This window comes from Lupinus angustifolius, chromosome LG15, assembly GCF_001865875.1.
Source record: "Lupinus angustifolius cultivar Tanjil chromosome LG15, LupAngTanjil_v1.0, whole genome shotgun sequence".
Classification (NCBI taxonomy): Eukaryota; Viridiplantae; Streptophyta; class Magnoliopsida; order Fabales; family Fabaceae; genus Lupinus; species Lupinus angustifolius.
In genome coordinates, this window is record NC_032023.1 from 20433825 (window position 1) to 20456279 (window position 22455).

General features: G+C 31.5%; 4 protein-coding genes across 5 annotated transcripts in view; 1 reads left to right on the forward strand and 3 right to left on the reverse strand.

Annotated features, from left to right (window-relative positions):
• Positions 6869 to 9373, reverse strand: LOC109327368 (omega-hydroxypalmitate O-feruloyl transferase). Its single transcript, XM_019560481.1, has 2 exons — positions 8835 to 9373; positions 6869 to 7852 (listed from the first exon to the last, which is right to left on the reverse strand). The coding sequence occupies exons 1-2, from the start codon at positions 9264 to 9266 to the stop codon at positions 6914 to 6916; spliced, it is 1371 nt and encodes a 456-aa protein (XP_019416026.1). The 5' UTR covers positions 9267 to 9373; the 3' UTR covers positions 6869 to 6913.
• On the reverse strand, positions 11030 to 14243 carry LOC109328627 (26S protease regulatory subunit 10B homolog A-like). The gene is made up of 10 exons (XM_019562180.1): positions 14075 to 14243; positions 13439 to 13558; positions 12988 to 13124; positions 12686 to 12847; positions 12462 to 12548; positions 12287 to 12373; positions 12070 to 12207; positions 11665 to 11856; positions 11486 to 11584; positions 11030 to 11382 (listed from the first exon to the last, which is right to left on the reverse strand). The coding sequence occupies exons 1-10, from the start codon at positions 14172 to 14174 to the stop codon at positions 11308 to 11310; spliced, it is 1197 nt and encodes a 398-aa protein (XP_019417725.1). The 5' UTR covers positions 14175 to 14243; the 3' UTR covers positions 11030 to 11307.
• On the reverse strand, positions 14867 to 17315 carry LOC109327832 (BEL1-like homeodomain protein 11). Its single transcript, XM_019561001.1, has 5 exons — positions 17131 to 17315; positions 16268 to 16854; positions 15782 to 16161; positions 15560 to 15620; positions 14867 to 15235 (listed from the first exon to the last, which is right to left on the reverse strand). Exons 2-5 carry the CDS (start codon positions 16799 to 16801, stop codon positions 15080 to 15082), a joined length of 1131 nt encoding a protein of 376 aa, XP_019416546.1. The 5' UTR covers positions 16802 to 16854; positions 17131 to 17315; the 3' UTR covers positions 14867 to 15079.
• The window catches only part of LOC109327318 (ribosomal RNA small subunit methyltransferase I), a 4693-nt gene continuing 2864 nt past the window's right edge, over positions 20627 to 22455 (forward strand). Inside the window, exons 1-6 of one of the 2 annotated variants that reach the window (XM_019560407.1) lie at positions 20627 to 20879; positions 20958 to 21031; positions 21130 to 21226; positions 21317 to 21445; positions 21727 to 21835; positions 21949 to 22093. In XM_019560407.1, coding sequence (XP_019415952.1) covers positions 20673 to 20879; positions 20958 to 21031; positions 21130 to 21226; positions 21317 to 21445; positions 21727 to 21835; positions 21949 to 22093 — 761 coding nt within the window. In that variant the 5' untranslated portion in view covers positions 20627 to 20672. The remainder of the gene's footprint in view (positions 20880 to 20957; positions 21032 to 21129; positions 21227 to 21316; positions 21446 to 21726; positions 21836 to 21948; positions 22094 to 22455) is intronic. The other variant, XM_019560406.1, reaches the window with a different exon arrangement.

Below are 22455 nucleotides of genomic sequence, written 5' to 3' on the forward strand. Positions count from 1 at the left end.
CTGCTTCTAAATATTACTATTTGGGGAATGGAGTTATGTATCGGTACAGTAAATATTTCTTACATCCTGTTATATCATTCATTATACTTGAGTTAAATGTTATTAATTGTAAAATAAAAATCCTACACATAAGTGATAAATGTTTTGATAATTGAAAACCCTAAACAGGTATTAATTCTTACGTACCCTTTATGAGTTCACTATTTGATTTCACACGAAATATGTGTTTTCCATTCTTAACCGACAACATAAGAAAATCCACAAGTTGCCGTGATTAATTACAGCAAGTTCTTAATCAAATGAGGGGTAACCCATTGCTAAGTATACTTTAACCTAAAAAGGCCATTTCCGTGTTTTCATTTTAATAGAGGCCTTCCGACAATCATCTCAATTAATAAAGATACAAGTACATATTTCTCTCATTATTTTTAATATCAAAGATATAATTTTATTGTTATTAAATATATCATTAAAAATTATATTTTAATAGAGGCCTTCCGACAATCATCTCAATTAATAAAGATACAAGTACATATTTCTCTCATTATTTTTAATATCAAAGATATAATTTTATTGTTATTAAATATATCATTAAAAATTATATTTTTCTTTGTTTTTGAAATACCGAAAAAATCCTAATACTCGGCCTCGGCCAACCTGACAAATATGACGTGGTGTCTATGGCAGTGCCCACTTTGACGGCACTTGACGAGATAAAGATTAATCCATCATTGCCACGTGCGCAAAAGACATGCTCCATGATATGGATAAGGTTTCATTTTTGCTCAATTTTCTCACTTTACTTCCTTAATATTTTTTTCTTTTATAAAAGATAACAAAATCAACTAGCACATACAATTTGTATGTAAAGTATTTTATATATTACCTAAAACAACTCATAATTCACATTCTCAATAATAAACTGAATAAGTAATCAACCTCTTGAAATGTTCTAAATTATTGTAGATGAGCATTAGGCTTTCGGTGGATTGAAATGTTACTTTTTCGCCATCTTTTTATTTCTTTTATTTTTAATAATATTTTTTTCATGATAAATATTAGTGTGAATAATATAAGATATGGTACAAATTAACGAAATTATTTCAATTTAATAATGAAGAATGTTAATAAATATAAAAGGAAGAGTTTAAAATCTATACATTTATAGTGTAAAGTTTTTTATATTATGAGCACACCAACCACTACCGATTTGTGTTACTTTTGTTTGAAAGTGAATAATAATTAACAAATCAACGGTAAATAATTGCTGACAGTGTAAAAAACTCTAATATAAAACTCACATTGAAAAATTAAATATAACATAGTTAATATGTTAAATATATTATTTTCTAATATAAAATATTTAACTTATGTTAAAAAATGCTCTAAAAACGCATATTAAAATTCTTCCCCTATTTATTATACCATCTATACATTGTCAGAGATATATTTTATCAGTTTAGTGACATAAACCCTACCGTTTCTGATTTATAAGTGAAATCTTAGTGGTGCACTTTAAATTAACAAGTCAAAGGGTGTTGGATAATACATTTCTAGTATGTAAAAAAATGAGAGTTCTCAATTTTGAGCTCTACCCATTTGAATGTGATGTCAAAGACAATGAATGAGAGATTAAGATGAATTTGTTTAAAAATGTTTTTTTTTATAAGAATTTGTTCAAAAATGCTTAAGAGGGGGGAATGGATTATAACATTCGAGTTACAAGAACAACATGAATGTTTATAAAAAAATTACAAGACTAAAAAAATACCATTCATTGGGTGTTTATTGCCTTAAAAAAATGTTGCTAGGGTCAATTAAATAAAAACTATAATCTATGAAACAATTGAGGCTACAATAAAATCCGAGCATAGAGATTTCAATTGTTGGGTAATTTGGTAGAGCAATGACTAACTTGTTGCTAAGCCTCAAGCTCCATGGTTTTTGTGAAAAATGGCTGGCCCAAGCTATAATGAGCCCATCTTTGTTTTAAGAAGCCTACAACACGTTGATGAATAATAATCGCCTAAAATGTTAGTATTTTATTATGGGTGAGCATCCTCAACCTCCTTTCACCATAATCATCAAACTACTTTATAACTTTCATTTTTATTGACGGTGAGACTCGAATCCACAACCTTATATACTGCATTCTTTACAACCTCATTTTTCACTCTCATATCACCTTATGACTCCTTTATCAAAACTATTGTTCTTTAATGAAGATGAATCATATCATTTTTCCTCAACTTTATTTATTGTACATAAAACTTTACAAAATCTCATACTAATATTTACCTATCAAGAAAAATAACTTTAATGATAAATGATCATTTAATATTATTTTTTGTACTACCAAAAGTATTCTTTCACATTTTTAGTGAAAAATTAATTTCTTTTAGATTTCCTGTTTACCCCTCCCAATAATCATTAAGTAGTACACTACTAAATTAATTTACATTTTTTCTTATTTAAAAAAATATGTTTATCTTACACATAATCTTGAACCTTCACAATTTTTTGCTGCACTATAGTTCTATTTTTTCTTCTTTTGGTGGTGTTTTGTGTGCTTTCTCTTTCCTTTTTTGTTTGAATTGTTGAGCCATATCTAGCTTTCTCCTTTTTCATGCGAAATCCACATGGGTGTCAAAATATTCCTCATGTGATTAGCTAATATTATTATATTCATTTTAAATTTTAAATTATACATTAGTCAATGACAAATCTTAGCAAGAATGATGAGTAAAATCATGTTGGAGCTCAAGCAAAATTCAGTCAAATGCGAGGTTGAGAGTATTGCATAAAAAGCAAAATGGAAATGAGAAAAGCCAGCAAGCAATGAAAATAATAGAAAATTAGTACCATAAAAAAATGTATCAACCAACACTTTAACAGTTTTATATATTTTTAATTTATCATATGCCATTCATTTTTAAACATTATTAATTGAGTTAATTACATTGACACTCCCTGAGTTCTAGTGAACTTACATAAATTACCTCTCACTTTTCTACACCTACGCAAACCTCTCATAGTTTTTATACTTTCATTACAATGCCCCTGCATGAGAAATTTGTGTAATCTTTTAAATAAAAAATGTGATAAATGCAATTAAGTTAAATAAAACATGGTATATTGTGAGGAAAAATCCAAAAAATATACAAATTAATCTATCTTTAATATTTTTTGTTACAAAATGCATCAACAATTCTAAAAATATATTGTTTAAATCACTCTTATACTATATCGTAACGAGACAAAAATAATAAAGAGGTATCGACCCATATATTATTTGGACTTATCTCCATAATATATCATGTTTTGTTTAACTTAATTGTATTTATCACATTTTTTGTTCACAAAATTACACTTATTTCTCATGCAGGGGTGGTCAGTGTAGTGAAAGTATAAAAATGAGGGGGTTTGTGTAGGTATAGAAAAGTGATGGGTGGTTTGTGTAATTTCACTAAAACTCAGGGGTGCCAGTGTAATTTACTCTTATTAATTCTTTGAAAAAATAATACAAATAAGGGGAGCACATATGATGTCTCACAAAGTGCGTCATTTCATGTGTCATTACTTGTAATTGGTTGAAAAAAATATATTTAAATTAAAATTTTAATAATTAATTATTTTTCTAAGCAATCACAAGCAATGATACATTGTTTTAGGACGACAATATGCACTCATAAATAAGTGGTTAATAATATACTAATGGTAATGAAATGATGACTTAACCCTTGGCATGATTTATGTGTCCACCAATAGGGGTGAATGTGACAATACATATCAAGCATCCTAAAACAACCATTTTATGGCCCTTTATATCTTTCATGTGGGTCTCTATAAAGCGGCGTAGCAAATTGGCTAGTTGAAATATTCATGTGGCCCTTTATATCATGAACATATATTCAACTTTTAACTTTTACTTTTTTATGATTTAATGTTTTATTTGGATATTTATTTATTTCAAAATTTTAGTTATAAGCTACGGTAATAATATAACCAATATTAACATGTGAAACATGTCAATATGAAATATGAATTCAATTATGACATTGACACATCACTAACATGAACTTAGCAAAAATGATTGTTAATACATGGACAAATAACTAAAAAATTAAGGACCAAAATTAGAATATCTATATTTTCAACATACTAAAAATATATTTAAGCATTTTATTTTATAAACTAATATTAGTTTTGACAGTTGAATTTATGTGAGTCAATTCGGACAGGAAAAACCTGTCAATTTAAAAATACTCACATATTTCATTCAATAACATGCTTAAAATAGAAGAAAAAAAATAGGGGAGAGACTTAAAAATATAATGATTTTTTATATTATCTCATTATCAATTATTCATTATTAGTGAAGGTTGCTTCTTAAAAGTAATTCATGTATAATGTATTATTTATGTATCAGCATGAAATGATTTTATTCTATAGAATAATTAGTCACATAAAAACTAGCTTATAAAATTATATCTAATGCTTATGTTTCAAACTTCTGAAATACTTTTAAAAAAATAGGCCACATAAAATTATATAGAATAAGAAGTCACGTAAAAAACTTTAGGAATATCTTTCAAAATATACAATCACATATAAACATATAAAATAACACTAGACGACATTATTGATTGTTTATTATTATTATTGTGGCACGCGAGTAAAGGAGTAGTGGGGTCCTAAAGTACAACCCCATTAACATATCTAATATTCTTTAACAAAATAAGTTGTTTATATGATGAAAACTTAGTTCTTCCCAAAAGGATAAAGTATTTTTATTCAATAATAATGTTTTATAACTAATATTGAGCAACGAAGTGAATAACATTTATATTGGAGGCACCATATTCTTTGCACCTTCTGCAAATTTGGTGTAACTTATGCTTTGTCTGGTTGACTAATCTGAACCATTGCTTTATTAATATGAAAATTAGTATTAGAATTAAATGATGGAAATGACAATTATGACCTTCCTATTTTTCACTAGCTAACATTATTATCATCACCCTACAAATTCACACCAATTAACAAAGTATGAAAGGAATAACAACACAAACAAGAAATGCAAAAATTAAACAATCAATGGAAAATCTTCATCACGTATCATAGCATTGAAAATCTTCAAAAAAATCACTTGGGTCAATTTTCGTTTATAGGGACCGACACTTTTTATATCCCATAAAATTGAAAACTCACAATCACATCATAGCATAGTGTACATTGGAATCATTTCTAGTACGAATTAATACTATGCATTAGGCATGACAAGAAATGATGGCATCTTTCACAAACAATTCAGTAGCCACCAGTATCTAAGTATTGAGAAAAAAAGCTAGCATGAGAATAATAGATAAACCACCACTAACCATTAATTAGTCATAGTTGGACCCTTTATTTTTCACTTTAGTGCAAAAGCTGAACGACATTTGGAAGATCAGAAAAGCATCTTCTATTTGTTTATACCTATACATATCAATAGAATTGAATTGACTAAAATGAAAGTGGATCACTGAGTTTGGTTTTACTTAGAGGATGAAAGTGCAAAAGAGTTCATCAAATCAAATCAAAGCATAACATAGTGGATGATTCTGATTTAGATACGCAATAATCCAGCAAATATGCCTTGTGTCGATATATCCTACGATCTTATTCTGTGTATTGCTCAACCAAATGCGTGAATTTGCTTCATATATAAAGATATGTACCATGATCTAATGCCAATTCTATTTTTTTTGTTTCCACATTTATCCTTGCACGAGAGGCAATTATGTCCGAGCTGAGAACATTTATTGGTATCCGAGGCTAATTTTTCCAGTGAGTATTTTTTTATCCACAAGACTTGAATCCGAGACCTTGCTTAAGGGGAATCAAACATGTACTACTTGAACCAACCAATTCTATATGATATAAGATTACCTTTTTTCTGGAATTTAATTAGTTTTTGTAAAGAATTTTCTTATAGTATGTATTAAGTAAAAGTTACTCTACATATAGAATCATTAAAAATTTCACATTATTTCATTGTACAATGGACTACTCTACTCATTGTTAATAAATTTTAAATGTAGAACCTTAACATAATAGATAATTGATCTAGGAACTTTCTCATATTTACATAACATGTTTATCTTCTCTTCTGTTTCTCCTTTAATATATATCTTGCAATAATAGAAAAAATATATAGACACGTACTTATTGGTGCACTCATTTATATTTGAATAAAACTTCAAAATGATTTGTATTGTAATATTACTTTGATATTTCTTAAGATTTTGATTGACTATATATGTTGAATAGACACTGAGTTATGGGATGCTTAATTACTCCATGTTAATAGTTTGGAGAAAATGCTGAGGGAGCAGCATGTGGAAAAACCAATATCATAAGGGAAGATAATGATAGTATAACAGAATGATAATGAGGGGTGAGAACAATCTTTTAGTTTAAGATATGGATATGAATGATGCCATATATATATATATATATATATTGCCATTAATAACATCATTGCAATTCTTCTCTCAACATAAAAAGTTATTGAACCTAGATGTTCAAATAACATCATTATAGGAGATCTTACCAAAATAAGGGAAAAAGTTAGATCACCCTTTTAGACATTTAAACTCTGCTTTATTTCGCAAATTCACCAAGTAAAAGTTACTTACCATAGGTACAGTATGGTTGCTTGTTTACATACAGTAAAATTCGTTTGCATACTTACCTTGTCATGGCTACATGTACCACTTGAACTAACATTCATTCGTATATCAAATATATTGAACGTATTTCAAAGGAAATATGAAATGGGGTCATATACAATAATAGTAGAGAGATATATTTATAAGTTTTAACTTCAAATAGGTTTACACATAAAGTTCTCACCCAAACAAAAAGTATCCTATCCATTTTGTTCTTCATGAAACCCATTTGTGCCATTTTCGTCCACAGTATGATTTCCACAAGTTTGATTCATATGATATTGAAAACTTTCCACCATGCTCTCTGGCACTGACACAAGAACCCTGACAGAATTAACATTACCAATATCAGGTAAAAACAAGCAATAAACATCACTAGTTAAAGGACCCATATGTAACGGTTTCCCTTCTCCAAAATCAACCTCTTCTAACCCCATTTTTGACCACTGTGATATAACCAAGCTAGTAGATAAATCAGTTTCTACTCTTCTATCTTCCAAAAAATCAATCATTGACCTTATATACTCACTATCATTCATTTTTTCCTTTGCTTCTTGCACTAACTTCACACCATGATGCAGATTTGGCACAACCAATTCTCTTACACTGGTTTCTGCGCACGCTAGCAAGAACCCATTCCCATAATACCCTTTTGGCAACTTAACTTTACTCCGAATATTAACTGAGAAAAGTAGCTTCATAACAAGGGTAGGTGGTAATTTCAGGTGGAATGATTTAACCCACGAGCGCCACGTGTGAGCCGCAACGGCTTCGAAGGTGGTGCAATTTAGCAAAGGTGCGCATTTTTTCTTGAGAAAGTGAAGATGGGTTGGGTTAAAAGTGAACGATGTGGGGACCAGTGGTTGTGATTGTATGAAGTTGAATAGATCAAGATGAGGGTTTGGGTTTGGGTTAGGTGTGGTGCTGGTGTATGATGGATGATGGAATTTTACTTGTGGGGGTTGACTGGGGTTGAGGACGTGGCGGTGGTGGAAGGGTAAGATGGTCAAATCAGAGTGGGATTTAGTGGTGGTGAGTTGTGCCCAAGCGTGTAGAAACTGAGATGTACCGATGCCGTCGCATAGACAGTGGTTGATCGCAGTGCATAGGATCATTCCCCCGCACCGGAGACTCGTTACCTGAAAATCAAATTTCAAAAAGAAAAAATATGAACTTATGTCTTGTGTTTTGCTCTAGTGTGGGAAGGATATTTTCGTCAATTCGTGTCAAAATTTTAATGGGTCGTGTGAGGAAGAAAGTCATTGTTTAGTTATAGAATCATTTTTCAATAAAGTTATATCATGACTTTAAGTTTGGTTAAAGATATTGAATAAGTCTAGTGATGTAATGTTTTGATCATTAAAAGATTAAGAGTTCGATCTTTAAGAGCATAATTGTTAAGATGAGCATTCACGAATTCTGAAAGAGATTAATTTCTTACCAGAAAATGATGAGATATTTATGGTAGTACAAAAAAAGTTTATTTTTTTTACATAAATATAATTTCATTTGTTATAATAAAACTTACTAAAGTGGTATATTACATGAGTATGGATATAGATATAGAAATCTGAAGAAGCAAATTTCAATTAAAAAGTGGTATATTTTTTATGAGATGATATAGTTAATTTTTCAATTAACTATATCATTTTCTCTAGATTCCTAAACACTAGTAGAAAAATTATTTGTATATGTGAATGTTGAGATACTTATCATATTTTGTATCTTTCTTAAAATAAAGTGAGAATAACATCAACATCAAGTTTTGAATATTATATTTGATATCATATATGTTTATTTTTATTTAACTTTATCTTATTCATATACACTCATTTCAAATGTATCAAGAAACATTTCCCACTGATGTCGGGACTACCATCAACTTTAACTTAGTAAGTGGCTTCACAAGAGAATTAAAAAAATAGGAAAACATTAAGCCTCTTCACATTTTGTTTTAGGATCAAAAGTAAAATGGTTGCGAATTTAAGTTTCACTCATAGCAAATAAAAAAAATTATAAGTTGATTTAACGGTTAGAGAAAATGGGTGATATGAAGGAGGTTGAAATTTCGAGTTTTGCCCACAACAAATAGTAACATACTGAGAGTAGAATTACTCTGACCTGGACTACTAGAGGAGGAACATCTAAGAAACTCTGAGCTTCCACCTTATACAAGAACCTCTTCCATGATTTATTTGGAACCTTACAAGATTCAAGTAATTCTTCAGCAGTAGTATCCATAAAAGCTTCAGCAAATAAAGCACCTTCTCCATTGCAATCAACTTCCAGCTTCTGATCATGCACAGAACTTTTTCTCAACCTCCCAGCTAAAGGGTAGTAATCCACTAGAACTCTAGACAGAGAACACTTTAAGATTTCAAAGCTCACTGATTTCTTGAATAGGTAGAAATACTTAATGGAAAATCTAAGGAACTTTTGGTCGTCAATGTTTGAGAGATAGAGAGAATGATTTGGTGTTGGAGCACATGGTGTTATAGTAATGGGTTGGTCAGAAAAATAAATACATTCAGGGAGTTCTATAGATTGTAACATTTTTTAGGGTATAGTATTGGATCAATTCATGAAGAAATAAAGGAAGGGAAAGAAGAGATGAATGAATATAATGAAAAGGTATATAAGACTAAAGAGAAAACTTTGAAGAGCTTTAATCTGTAGATATGAGGTAACAGGTCATTGTGAAATTTAGGGTTAACATAATTGTTAGGGTAGGGACTAAAAGTGTACAATTAGATTCCTTCTCATGAGGGAAGAGGCTATGATTATAGCAGCCTCATCTTAACTTATATATATATAGATATTGCTCACTTTTTAGGAAGAATAGTAGTGTTTATGTACTTCTAAATAAACAAATTAAACATATCATTTTATGTTCCTTTAATATTTATGTTACTAAATTGATGAATAAGGTAACAAAACTTGTGTCGACATATTTGTATGTATTCTTTTTCAAAAGATAAAGCTAATAGCAATAGTAAGAGTAAATAGCATGTTCTGCTCATAAGAGAGGAGCAGCCAGTATATAAAAGTTTTGTCCCAAATGAAATGATGTTGTGACACCTATTAAAAAAATTAACTCAGTCAAAAACATAATCAAAGTTATGTACTGTTTTTTAATTTGTGTCACAATTTTATTAGACTAGACATGGTTGAGTACATATTCTTAGAACGCTTAATCTCTATTCGGGTTATAACATTTTTTTATAAAGTAAGTGAAAGAAATATAAGTGGGTTTGATACAAATATCTTAATCCAAAACATTAACAATAAGTTTCAACTCATCCCCTTTTATATAGTAATAGACTTCTTCATAGCAATGAAACATAGCCTACGAGTGTGTGATGATAAAAGGGTGAAATTAAAGTGGCCTTTATTGAGATTGAACTAACTATAAAATACCGAAAGCATTTAAGCTATACACATATACCTCCAGGAATATGTCAGTATAATTTCCCAAAATTAATTTACAATAATGCATGATATAAAAATTTGTACAGAGATTAATCACGTGCGTACCTGTCTCTCCGACAACGTACCATGTCAAAGTTGCAGAGGTGAAACACGCACCAATTCACTTCCACACAAATCACTGGAATAAGTTATGGCTGCCAATTTATTCAAGTTTTATCGTGGTCAAAAATCATCTGTTCCCACGTGATAAGTTGGTATTTTAAATTCTCATGGGTTTAAAGATAAGCATGATTTCTACAAGGCCAAAGACACCAAGCTATTACCAACAACTTTATATGATCATTAACACCTATTGCATGGAACTTAAACTAGCTTAGCTTCGAAAATACAACACACTTGGTGAATGCAATTGATCCTCAACGTCACAGTTGCCTATACAACATTTGTTAGAAGAGATTCACGCCAACCAACAAAACCTATTTTTTGAGTTCATATGTTAGGTGATAAAAATGTTGATGTGAGGACGTTTATTACTCATTAAAATTGTTTCAAGGGTTATTCTATTGAACCAGTTATTATAGCTGTTAAGCTGTGGAAGCAGGTTTCCAATTATACTAGCAACACCAGCAATTTAGAAACTAATAGTTTCTATCTAGTCTTGTTTTACTGAAAACGTGCAGTACTTTCTAGTTAACAACCTTACAGAGTGATATAACTTTTTTTATATCGAAAACGTTGTCATTTCAAGAATTGGCAATGTGGTTTTACAAAATGATACGAGGCAGAGGAATGAACCCGAATATCAGTTTTTACTTGACAACCTTGAACTTATAACAAGAGTCCAGGCCGCCAGCATGTTGACAATTAATGGCTGAGTCAAATTCACGTGCCAAAATGCCAGCATAAATTTAATGAGACACTTCAACAATTCAAAAGGGATAAGATAAGAAGCAAAAATACAAATTGAGTTTGGGCAAACAATTGAATTGAACATTCCTCTACAGGCACATAAGTTCTCCATCCAACTACAGAAATAAGATTAAGTCAGCGCAATGGGATCATTGTCGTGCCTAGCCTAGGAGCTGATCAAATTGCACGAGGTATTTATGGTTCAATATGCACTGCCTGCATATTCATGACTGTTAAAAGAATTTTGCTAAAGATTCTAGTCCTTTCCAAAATCAGCATTGTAATGTGCACTAGATTCAAGCTTCTTAGCCTCATTCAGTTTCCTAACAGCCTGGAACCAAAAGCAAGAAACCACAATTATTATCTGTAAATGACAAGGTAGAAACTTTGTACTGACCTTAGACAGAAAAATACTTTGCAAGTAAAGATCTCACCTTCATAAAATCCTCGTGGATCACATAATCACGTTCTGCACGAATTGCTGACATTCCAGCCTCCGTGCACACATTTCGAAGATCAGCCCCATTAAATCCCTGGATAATTAATTTGCAACAGACAATTCATCAGACTTGCATAAATTGATTGTAAAACTAACCCAAAGCACTGAGTTCACCTCTGCAAGCTTCACAACAGCTTCATAGTCTATTTCACCATGCTTGGCGATTCCAGCAGCATGAATCTTCAGAATTTCTGTCCGTGATTGTTCATTTGGCAATGGAATTTCTATTTTTCTATCCAATCTCCCAGGACGCAAGAGAGCAGGATCAAGTACATCAGGTCGGTTTGTTGCCATTATCATTTTAACCTAAATAGAATTGAAATGGCAATATCATTATAAATCCATCAATAGACTTTTCTTCAATGATAATTTGCAGAAAAAAAATCAATCATCATATCCAAAATATATCATCCAGAAAATGTAGGCTTTTATGACAAGGGATCAAGTGTTCTCAAATGAAAAGTGTGGTGGCTGGCCGTTTTTAAATCAAATTAAATGAGATTACAAAGTAAAATAAACCTTCCCAAGTTGATCAAACCCATCAAGTTGATTAAGCAACTCCATCAGTGTTCTCTGAATCTCACGATCCGCACTTGTTCCCTCACTGAAACGTCGACCACCAATGGCATCGATCTCATCCATAAAAATGATGCAGGGCTAAACAAAGAAGAGATTCAGAACTACTCTCAGTCAGTATACATAAACCTACAGGAAGAAAACTTTACATGAATCTCACCTGGTGATCACGTGCATACCCAAACATTTCTCGTATCAACCTGGCACTTTCTCCAATGTACTTATCAATGATGGCACTTGAAACAACCTACATCAAAAAGAAGGGCAGGTAAACTAAATTTTACCACGAAGGCAACTTTAAAACATACAAAGTGGAAAAAGAAACATAATCTGACCTTTAAAAAGTTAGCATCTATATTACTGGCAATTGCCCTAGCTAACAACGTTTTACCAGTACCAGGAGGCCCATAAAGGAGAACACCCTGAAAAATTAGAATTAAGAAGACATTAATCAGATGCAAAATCAAAAGTATGTCTTTAAAAACTAGCACCAAAAATGTAGATTTTTGGACAAGAAAGCTGCTAGATCAGATGCACAGGTGAATAGGTAATCAAACACCTTAGGAGGCTTAATTCCAACTCGAAGGAAGAGCTCAGGATTCATTAGAGGTAATTCAATTGATTCCCGCAATTCCCTTATCTGATCAGATAAACCACCAACAGCTGAGTAACTGACATTACCGGGATCTTCATGCAACATGTTGTAAACTACTGGATCAACCTGGCATGGCAAACAATAGTGACTAAGTGCACATGAAAGAAAAAACTGATATTTTGAGAAATAGCCAAATTAGATAGCACAACAAGACACAAACACTTTCCCAAATAAAAATATGAAAAGAATAAACTGCAATAACTTACTTCACGTGGAAGAGCACGCATGATAGTGAGTGTTGTCATATCAAGAACAACCCTTGTCCCGGAAGTCAGTTTTTCCTTATCCACTTTGCTGCGGCAGCCAACTACGTACCTGGGACCGCTGCTTGCTTTAACAATCACTGGGATAGCAAAAACAAATAAATTATATAACCATTGACTTACTCTTAAGTTTACATGAATCAAGAAATCAGAGCAGATAGTTTATTGGCCAGGAACTCATCTAATTTATAATCACAAGTAACAGAAAAGTTGCTCAGAGATAAGGTCATAAAAAATTCAATGCAAGTAATTTCAATCCCAACATTTTATAATACATTATGTCGGTAATCCACGCGTCCAAACGAGACAAACTAATATTTAGCAAGGATACAAATAATGAATTTGGACAACAGGTATCATTCAAATATGAAATGAAAAAGGAAAGAATCATTACAGCGTTCATTGTCAAGAGGCCTCAAAACTTCGCCAATGATCTGCCCAACACTTTGGAGAGACTTCAAATCATCTTCTGTTTTATTGAACTCTTTCTTTGAAGCTCGCAAATTTTCCCTGACTGCAAATTAGGGTTTCAAATCCAAAGTCACTATTCTCATCATAAGGATTTCAGTCCATTATCCATAGTTAGATTTAGAAAGAAAAAACACACCAAAACAAAGATGAAACTTGATAAAAGTTATGACTATCAAAAACTTCATCAGCTAAAGTAGCTGAATAAGCTATCACCATAGATGTTATGTTATGCCGAATTTACTTATATTTCAATAAAATAAGCTTAGTGAGGTTTCAAAGTGTTTATGACATGATAATAGATCTATTTAATCAGGTAACCCTAATTCCCAAAATCAAATTTAAAATCATAAAAAACAACATTTCTCCTTAGGTTAGGTCCACAACGAAGCTCATAGTTTAATAAAAAGCACTTAGATAATCCATAAAATTAAACAACGTAACAGGATTGTACGAATCAAGGGTTACAAAAACAGAAAAAACTGAAACCCTAAAACAAGTATTTACAGAATAAGTAGAAACTAAAATCGATGGATTAAAACTTAAGCAGAAAGTGAAATACCGGATCGGACTCTAGATTCCAATTCCTTATGCTGAAGGAGTTTCTTTCGGTATTCAGTGACCGCATTACGACGTCGTACAGCGTCTTCTGTGTCCGTCATAGTTATTTCAAACAAAAGGACACGTAAGGTTAGGGAAGTAGTAGAACGGTGGAGAAGAAAATAACAGAATGAATCAATTTGAAGGTGATGCTGCTATTTTGTGCCTCAATTTACCGTAATACCCTTACTATCCCCGACTTAAATTCAAGGGGAAAACGAATTTGTTAAAATTTAAGCAATAAGCAAATAAAGTTAATATTGAAATTTTCAAAATGTTTATTTAATGTTGATCTTCTTTGTATAGATTGCTTAAAAATTATTTTTTTTATTTTAAAGGCAATTGTTAGTGGGACCGTAGAGAATAATGTTATTAAGAATTGATGATAGTCTATACAATTTTTTTTAAAGGTAAATAGTATATTTAAATTGGTAATTAAAGTCTTAAAAATATCCAAATAATGCATTTCCTAAAAGTCTTTTCTAATAATCTAGATGGTATATAACATGAGTAGTTGTATAAGAAGAATAAAAACCAAGGTTATAGATGTAATTTTCTTAATCATAAACCTAGGTCTTAAATCGATATGTTTAGTGGTAAATTTCTTTTAGATTTCAAGATGACCAAAATATGAAGGTTCATTTCTGATAGTGATACTTTTTGGAGGAGCAACAACATATCCTCGAGGGATTAGTTTCGTGAGGGAATACTTTGAATGAAGTCATTAGTCAAGATTTGTCATTCAACTTTACACAATTGTAAATGGAGTTAGAAAGATAAATTTTGCCATTCAGATTAATGAAAAGTTAAAACACTTATCAATGTGGTTAATAAATAATAACATCATTGGTCATGATTTTCAAAATAATTGAAGCCAATTTGGCTCATCTTGACAATGTTACACATAATGATTCTCTCCTGATTTTAGAGATAAGGGGCACACAAAATTTCTTTCTCCAAATTTGATTCAATTCTCCACATAGTCTATGATATCTTCTCTTGTTAAATAGTTGTTAACTGGCGGGTTGGAATCTTCTGAAGACTCTCCAAACTCTTCTTTGTACATTTCTTCTATCATTGGTTTCCATAATCTTACCCTAGCATTTATGAACCAATTTGATACCTGATGCAACAATAAATACACCAACATCAGCATCATCACTAGTAAAGATAAGTGTTATATTCTTTATTCTTACAAATTCTCTTACTCATGACAAAATAACACATGTCACTTGTAAACGAATCATTAATAAACAAAGTATAAACTTGTGACATGTGTTACTTTTTTATGGGTAAGAGAATTAGTAGAAGGATTTACTAGGACGATATATCATCTTCCTTTAATAAAACTTGATTAGACACACACTCAACTAATCATAGATTTAATTAGTATTGGATTGGTTGTGCTATACAATGATTTATTTGAAGCTTTTGGATAAGCACTTACTTGGTTTTTAGTTAAACCTGTCTGAGATGTCAGCATTAACTTTTCAGAATCATTGGGATAACTGCAACAATAAGATATGAGATTAGCATTTCTATGAAGCAGGAAATGAAGAAACTATAGAGTGATAAAAAATCACATGGGTAGCTTAATAATACTAATAACATGACACCCTTTTCATGATTTAAGACAAAGAAAACCAGAAACAAATTCTGATAAACTTACGGGTGGAGAAAATGCTCAAAAAGCCAAGAACGAAGAATTGCTACTGATGTTTCAGGCAACCCTCTAATAGGTCTCCATATTTGGCGTTGGTTTTGAATAATTCCAAGTTGTTGAAGTGACATTCTACTATGTCTATTGTCTCTATCAAATAGGCTTAGCTGAGATAACCCACTATTTATTTTATGTAAATCTTGAGAAAGTTTTCTCTTTTCCACATTTATTTGTGACACTATAGCATCTCTTAAGCTGCAAAAATGCCTTGACATGGCTTGAAGTGCTAAAACAGTGTAACACTTAGCAGCTCCTAAACCTGCTATCATTTCAAAAGATGATTCTACTTCCTGCATTTGATGGAAGTATTTCTCATATCTGCTTTCTATCTGGAAATTGATCATACCAAAAGAAATTACATTAGTTTCAAGTGAAAAACCTTTTAAGAAGTGTCAAAGTTAGTGACAACATACATATATAGAAGATAAAAACAACCTCATCCAATAAAGCAATCAACTTTGCAATTTTCATTTGATGTTCTTGTTTTTCAGCTAATAATAATAAAGGTCCAATATTCCTCAACTCTGCTTTTAGCTCTGAAGAAAGTGTTCTTGCACCTTTTCTACTCCCATGAAACAACTTCACCACATGCTTTTCATTCATTCTATCAATCACATTTGCACCAACACCAACAATATCTTCAAGAAGGGATTGTGCTGGTTTGAGGTATCTTGAGTTCATGAGACCCTGATTTAAGGGTCTATGTCTGTATTCATCAGAAGGGTCAAGCATGTGAGAGCCTAAAGAAAGAGCTAAGCCTTGAGTTTGGTTACTCCTCTCATTAGCTGTTCCAAGAAGATTCATCAAATGCTTTGTGTGGCTCATTTCTGACCTCTCAGCTTGTGACATTCTGTCTCTTTGAAATACTCCTAAGGTCTCAGAATATGCACTGTTGTTTCTTAAAGAAGAGCCATAAGCATTAAGCTCTTGGTTTTCAAATTGGTTTTGATGGGTAATAGAATTTGACATTATGAGTTTGTGAGAGATAATACTTAGAGATGGATTTGAGAATGAGACTTCAACTATAAACAAGTTATCCTTATTATTTAACTAACAAAGTGAACAAGTGGAAGCTATTGGAAATTTGAGGCATGTGAGTTGTAGCTTGCAATGAAAGAGAGAGGAGAAACAGAAATCTCATATCATTCTGAATTCTGAAAAAGATGAAATGGAACTTCAAGGGAAAACAACAAATACTTTTTGATATGTACTGAAGATGCTATTTGAAGATAAGACTGAATAATACACAGAAGTGGAGAATTCGTACTATATTGCACAAAGCCCATGGATGTTTCAGCAATGGATTCATTGGTGAAGGTTATCAGTGGTCACAATCAAATCCCAAGTTTCATATTTGAAGAATGTACACTATAACCATTGATCTTGGGAGAATGCAGCTCCAGTATCCAGTAATAAAATATGAGAACTCAAACCAAACTTGGAGCAGGCATGACAGAATCACAGAAAATATTTATTTAGGAGATGGTGTAGATATTCATGTTACTAGGTGAAAGCAACATATAAGTGACTTGACACCGCATCTTGACTCAAAACCTTGAGACATTAGGTCTATAGGTTCATCGACTTATATGCTCTTTAACTCATCCATTTTTGCTCAATGTGTGACTTCTTCGTTCACACTTGGAATACCCAACATACAAAAAGGTGAAGAGTAAAGAGAACTGACTTGTAAATGAGGTTAAAGTACAAGCCATTGCTAACAACATATAAACAGGACAGAAGTTGCAGAACTGCTTTTACCATTAACTAAATATACTTATTTGGGACACTTAAGATGCTAAGGAAGTTCCCTAGACCATGTAAAAGGAAACTTTCAATCTTATTAGGAGTCACCTAATATATTATAATTTACTATATTTCCTCATAAATAAAGAATACCTACTATTTTTTCATGGAATCCATAAAATTCTTATCTGAGTCCCATCCATTGTGAAATAAAAATAAGGCAAGAATACCACTTAGACAAGCAATATTCTTAAAAGTAATAATGGCCATAATGGTAAACAATCACAAGAAGCATAAGCATAACCGTTTTTATGTATAACCATGAGTATTTTTTTATCCCTTAGCTAAAGAACTAATTTCTTCCGGAGTATGTGTTTATTTTTTCCGACAAGTGTTGTTCTCAAGAATCGAATTCTTAACTTTTTATTTAGATGAGGATTCAATAAGACCTTATATTACTAAATCAATACTTTATTGGTTTCGAGCCTAACCATTTTGCTTGCTTCTGTTTAAGACATTATTTATTTAAAAGGCAAAAAAAACAAAATAAAGTTTTATTTAATGAGAAAAAAATAAATCATTGGGGTGCAAGTAACTTTTTAGTGGCAAAGATCCAGGATAAAATGCTTTAAAATCATATAATTAAACATTAATATTTCATCCAGAAATTTAAAGGGAAATCCAAGATAGTTACCATTCAAGTGTACTTGAAGAGTTGAAGGCATTAGCCCTTGCATTTTCTGCACTTGGACAATGATGTAAATATGCATTTGATAATAATCTCAATAAATATTTAACAATGACAAATGAATAATTCCCCTCTTTCACAGCAAATCTATATCTATCATATACCCTCAGACCTAGGAGTCTATGACAGAGAAAAAAAATGGTCCCCAACTTTTGCTGACTATAAAAAACAAACAAAAGCATCAATGTCTCAGCTTTAGTCCCTGCACTTATATTTTTTTGGGAGACTCAAAAGCAGCTCTAAATAGTGTAATTTGTTTTCGAGAAATCTAAACAAATCTGTTTTAGGTAAAAGAATGAATTCAGATGTTTTATTAATCAATATTGCATTGTTTATATATACAAAATTTATTCTTAAAATCTAAATAAATCTATTTACATATCACATTTGGATTTGATTTTAGGATAATAACAAACTAATCGATCTAAACAAATTTGTTTCCATATCACCTTCACATTTGATTTTAGAATAATAACAACTTAATCATCTAAACAAATCAGTTTACATGGATTTGGTTTCTTGTTACGATATTGTTAACTGCATTGTTGTGATCTTCAAAAAGAAGAGAAAAGTGAGGTATCTTTTGCACACTCCTTCTTCTAGGATAGTTAGTTTGTGAGAGAGCTTGTTGAATTATATAGATAGAAATGGAATATATGAGTTTGATAGATAATTAGTTTATTAACCATGTTGTGCATGAAAAAGTGTTTTGTTAAAGATACAAAACTTATAAATGACTCCAAAAAATTGATTCTTCTTTTTCCAGTTGTTGCTTTCACCAATCTTTCTAGTTCATAACATTGGTTCAAGCTCCATATGAACCCAGTTTTGATATTAATTGTTTTACCTCATTAACCCATTTTTTCAAAGAAAAAAATGTATTCATTCAGGGTGATGTAGCAATGATCATCATTAGAAAAAGTACTAGTTGAGTAATGAAGTTGTATAACGTTTGTACTCCTCTTGTACATGCAAGTTATAAAGCATCATCATTCATGAATGACACAAACTAAGGTGTCACACATGTATCACATTCTTTTTGTACTAATAAGGTATAACCTCACTTTTTTTTGTTAAGGAACTAATACATTTTAGGTTCGTGACTGCCTCTCCCAACAATGTCGTTTCCAAAAATTAAACCATCCATCTTGAGATCCAATGAAAGTCAACGTCTTGTTGGTCCACATGATATGCTTTGAAGTTTACCAAACAAGAGTTATTACTTTCACATAGTACTAGTTACGTTTTTATTACAAGATTCCTTATAAAACATGATGGGTTCCTTTTCGTTACAAAATTTGCGTGCACATACATACAACCAACTATATCATTTCATATCTGTAATATTACATACGAATATTTTGTACTGTTTTGTGGTTTACATCACTTTATGAACAAATGACAACAAGAATGAACAATAAAAGTAGCAACATTTGCCTTTCTCTTTCTGCTTTGTGATGGTACACCACCATTCAAGAGATCCCTTTAAAGTAATCAAATAATTTTTTTGCCACATTTCATATGACAAATTCATGCAACAGATGAGCATTGCAAAACCTGTGTTGTTGCTTTCCTGAATCTGTGAAATGATAATCTACCAAATTCCTGCAACAGATGAACATGTGTCATTATTAAAAAAAAGGTATGTAAATTCCATATTTAAAGGATACAATTAAAATTAAATAATAATGATAATAGTTGAGATTAAAATAAAATACATGTGCTAACATTTTTTACTAATAATAATTTAAAACTGTTTTTCATGTTGAAATCAATTTCACTGTTAATTAAAGTTTAAGGTCTAATGAATAAATAGGAATAGAAAATAGATATTGGGAATGTTTAATCAAATTTTCTCATTTATAAGACAATGTGGATAAACAAAATGCTTTTTTACACTAGGATACATGTTAATTGTTGATTAAACTTTTTACATGGGCTTCAGTTAACCTGGGCTTTGCTGTTTCCTACCGTAAACCACAAAAAATGTATATTTCATAATTTTAAAATTGAGTGAAATATTTATATATTGTTTTTGTAAAAATTTATATATAGTTCTATAATTAAATATAAATTGGCCGATAATAAAAATCTATAAACTTATTAGAAAATAGTGTAAATATTTTTCTCTCTTTAATGTATAAATTCTTTTGATACTATTAAAAGTATCTCTGAACTTTTTGGATAAAGAATTAAATTTTTTCAATACATGTTCTCCCTCTCAACGTCCGTCTCATGAATCGAACTCTCTCCTCAAGACTTGTCTTCTAGTTAAGAATAATATAAAATAAAAAATGAATGTAAGGATGATGTGAAGGTGCGGAATTGGAGGTTGTAGGAAGGAAAATGTTGCTTCGGCGATTGCCTTCGATGCCCATTTCTATATCCGCCACACTTTCGTTTCGTTCTGATCTTTACTGTATCTGGAAGAAGAAGCAGAAGCAGCAGCACCTTCATTTTTCTCACCCTCTCTCCAAAAACGTTGCCGTTTACTCCTTCTGTTCTGACTCCACCTTAACCCAACACACTCTTCCTCAACAATCATCAAAACCTGTAATTATTTCACTTTCTTTCACGTGCTTGCTTCATTCACAATCTATATTATTGTATTCATTTCTGAGTTTGGTGCAGGGTAACAATGTTCTGAAGCCAGGACTTTATCTTGTAGGAACACCAATTGGAAATCTTGAAGATATCACCTTCAGGTTTTTATTTATTTATTTATTTGCAATGCATTGGAATTTGAACTAACCTAATTTTATTATTCACTATAATTGTAAATGTGTGTGTATTTGCTTTGTAGAGCTCTTAGGGTACTGAAATCAGCGCATGTTATACTCTCAGAAGATACACGTCACTCTGGGAAGTTGCTTCACCACTACAATATCAAAACACCCCTTGTATGTATGCAATTCTTCTTTCTGTTTATTTATTATCGCTTTCGATTTCGTCTATTATAATTGTTTATGCTCTCTGCACTTCATGTTCAGATGAGTTATCATAAATTTAATGAATCGCAAAGGGAACTTGTTGTGTTAAAGAGGTTGAAGGAGGGTGAGATTGTGGCACTCATAACTGATGCTGGAACCCCAGGTATCAGTGATCCTGGTATGGATTTGGTATGTCACGTAACTATGCCTATGCTGTTTCATTGTTTCGTATACATTTCTATTGTGGTTATTTAGGTAGCATTTGGCGGACATGCTAAAACATGACGGAACAGAACACATACCGTGGAATTTAAAGGTGGAACATTTTGGTTCTTCAAAAAGAGATGAGAGTGAAGTGAACGGAATAAAACATTTCACGCTGTTATGTTTTGTCTATGTTTCAAATCTACTGAAGTGTGTCCTGATGTGGATATTTTCTTAACCAGAATGCTTCTCAAACATTAATGCAGGCTAAATTATGTGTTGATGAACATATCCCCGTTGTTCCCATCCCTGGGCCGTGTGCTTTGGTATCAGCACTTTCTGCCTCCGGTTTGCCTACTGATGAATTTACATTCGGTAATTAGCTGGATTAACTCAAATCAACTCTTGATTGATGGGATCATCTAAAAACTTCGCCATTTATGGTATTTTTGGGCCTAACATGATTATCATGACATATATTTCTGTAGTTGGTTTTCTTCCAAAGCATTCCGGGTCAAGAAGAAAAAGGCTAACGGTTTCAGCAGATCAAAAAGCAACACAGATATTTTACGTACCTCCTCACAAGCTTTCACAGTTTCTTGAAGAAAGTTCTTCAATTTTTGGTGATGCAAGGTGCACAAAGTTTTACTAAAATGGGATCTATCATTCTATCACTTATAATGCCTACTTTTACTTAATTAAAGTACTATGCACTTAGGATGAAGCCTGGCATCAACTTTTCAATTTTGAATTTGCTGGTTGGAGCATCCTTTGATTTGTTTGTTTATGTTGTGATATATTGATAACTGAGATTCTGTATCATAATCTCTTCTCTATAAAATGATTTCTGTATTATTGTTTCTAAGCAAGTGCTGGGAATAAGTTCAGGGATTTTTTATCATTTAACTTTGGCACGAGAATCGGTTCATCTTCTATCAATGGCGCATAAAGAAAGGAAGTTTTATTGGTTATACTTATGTAGTTAAGTTTGTTGG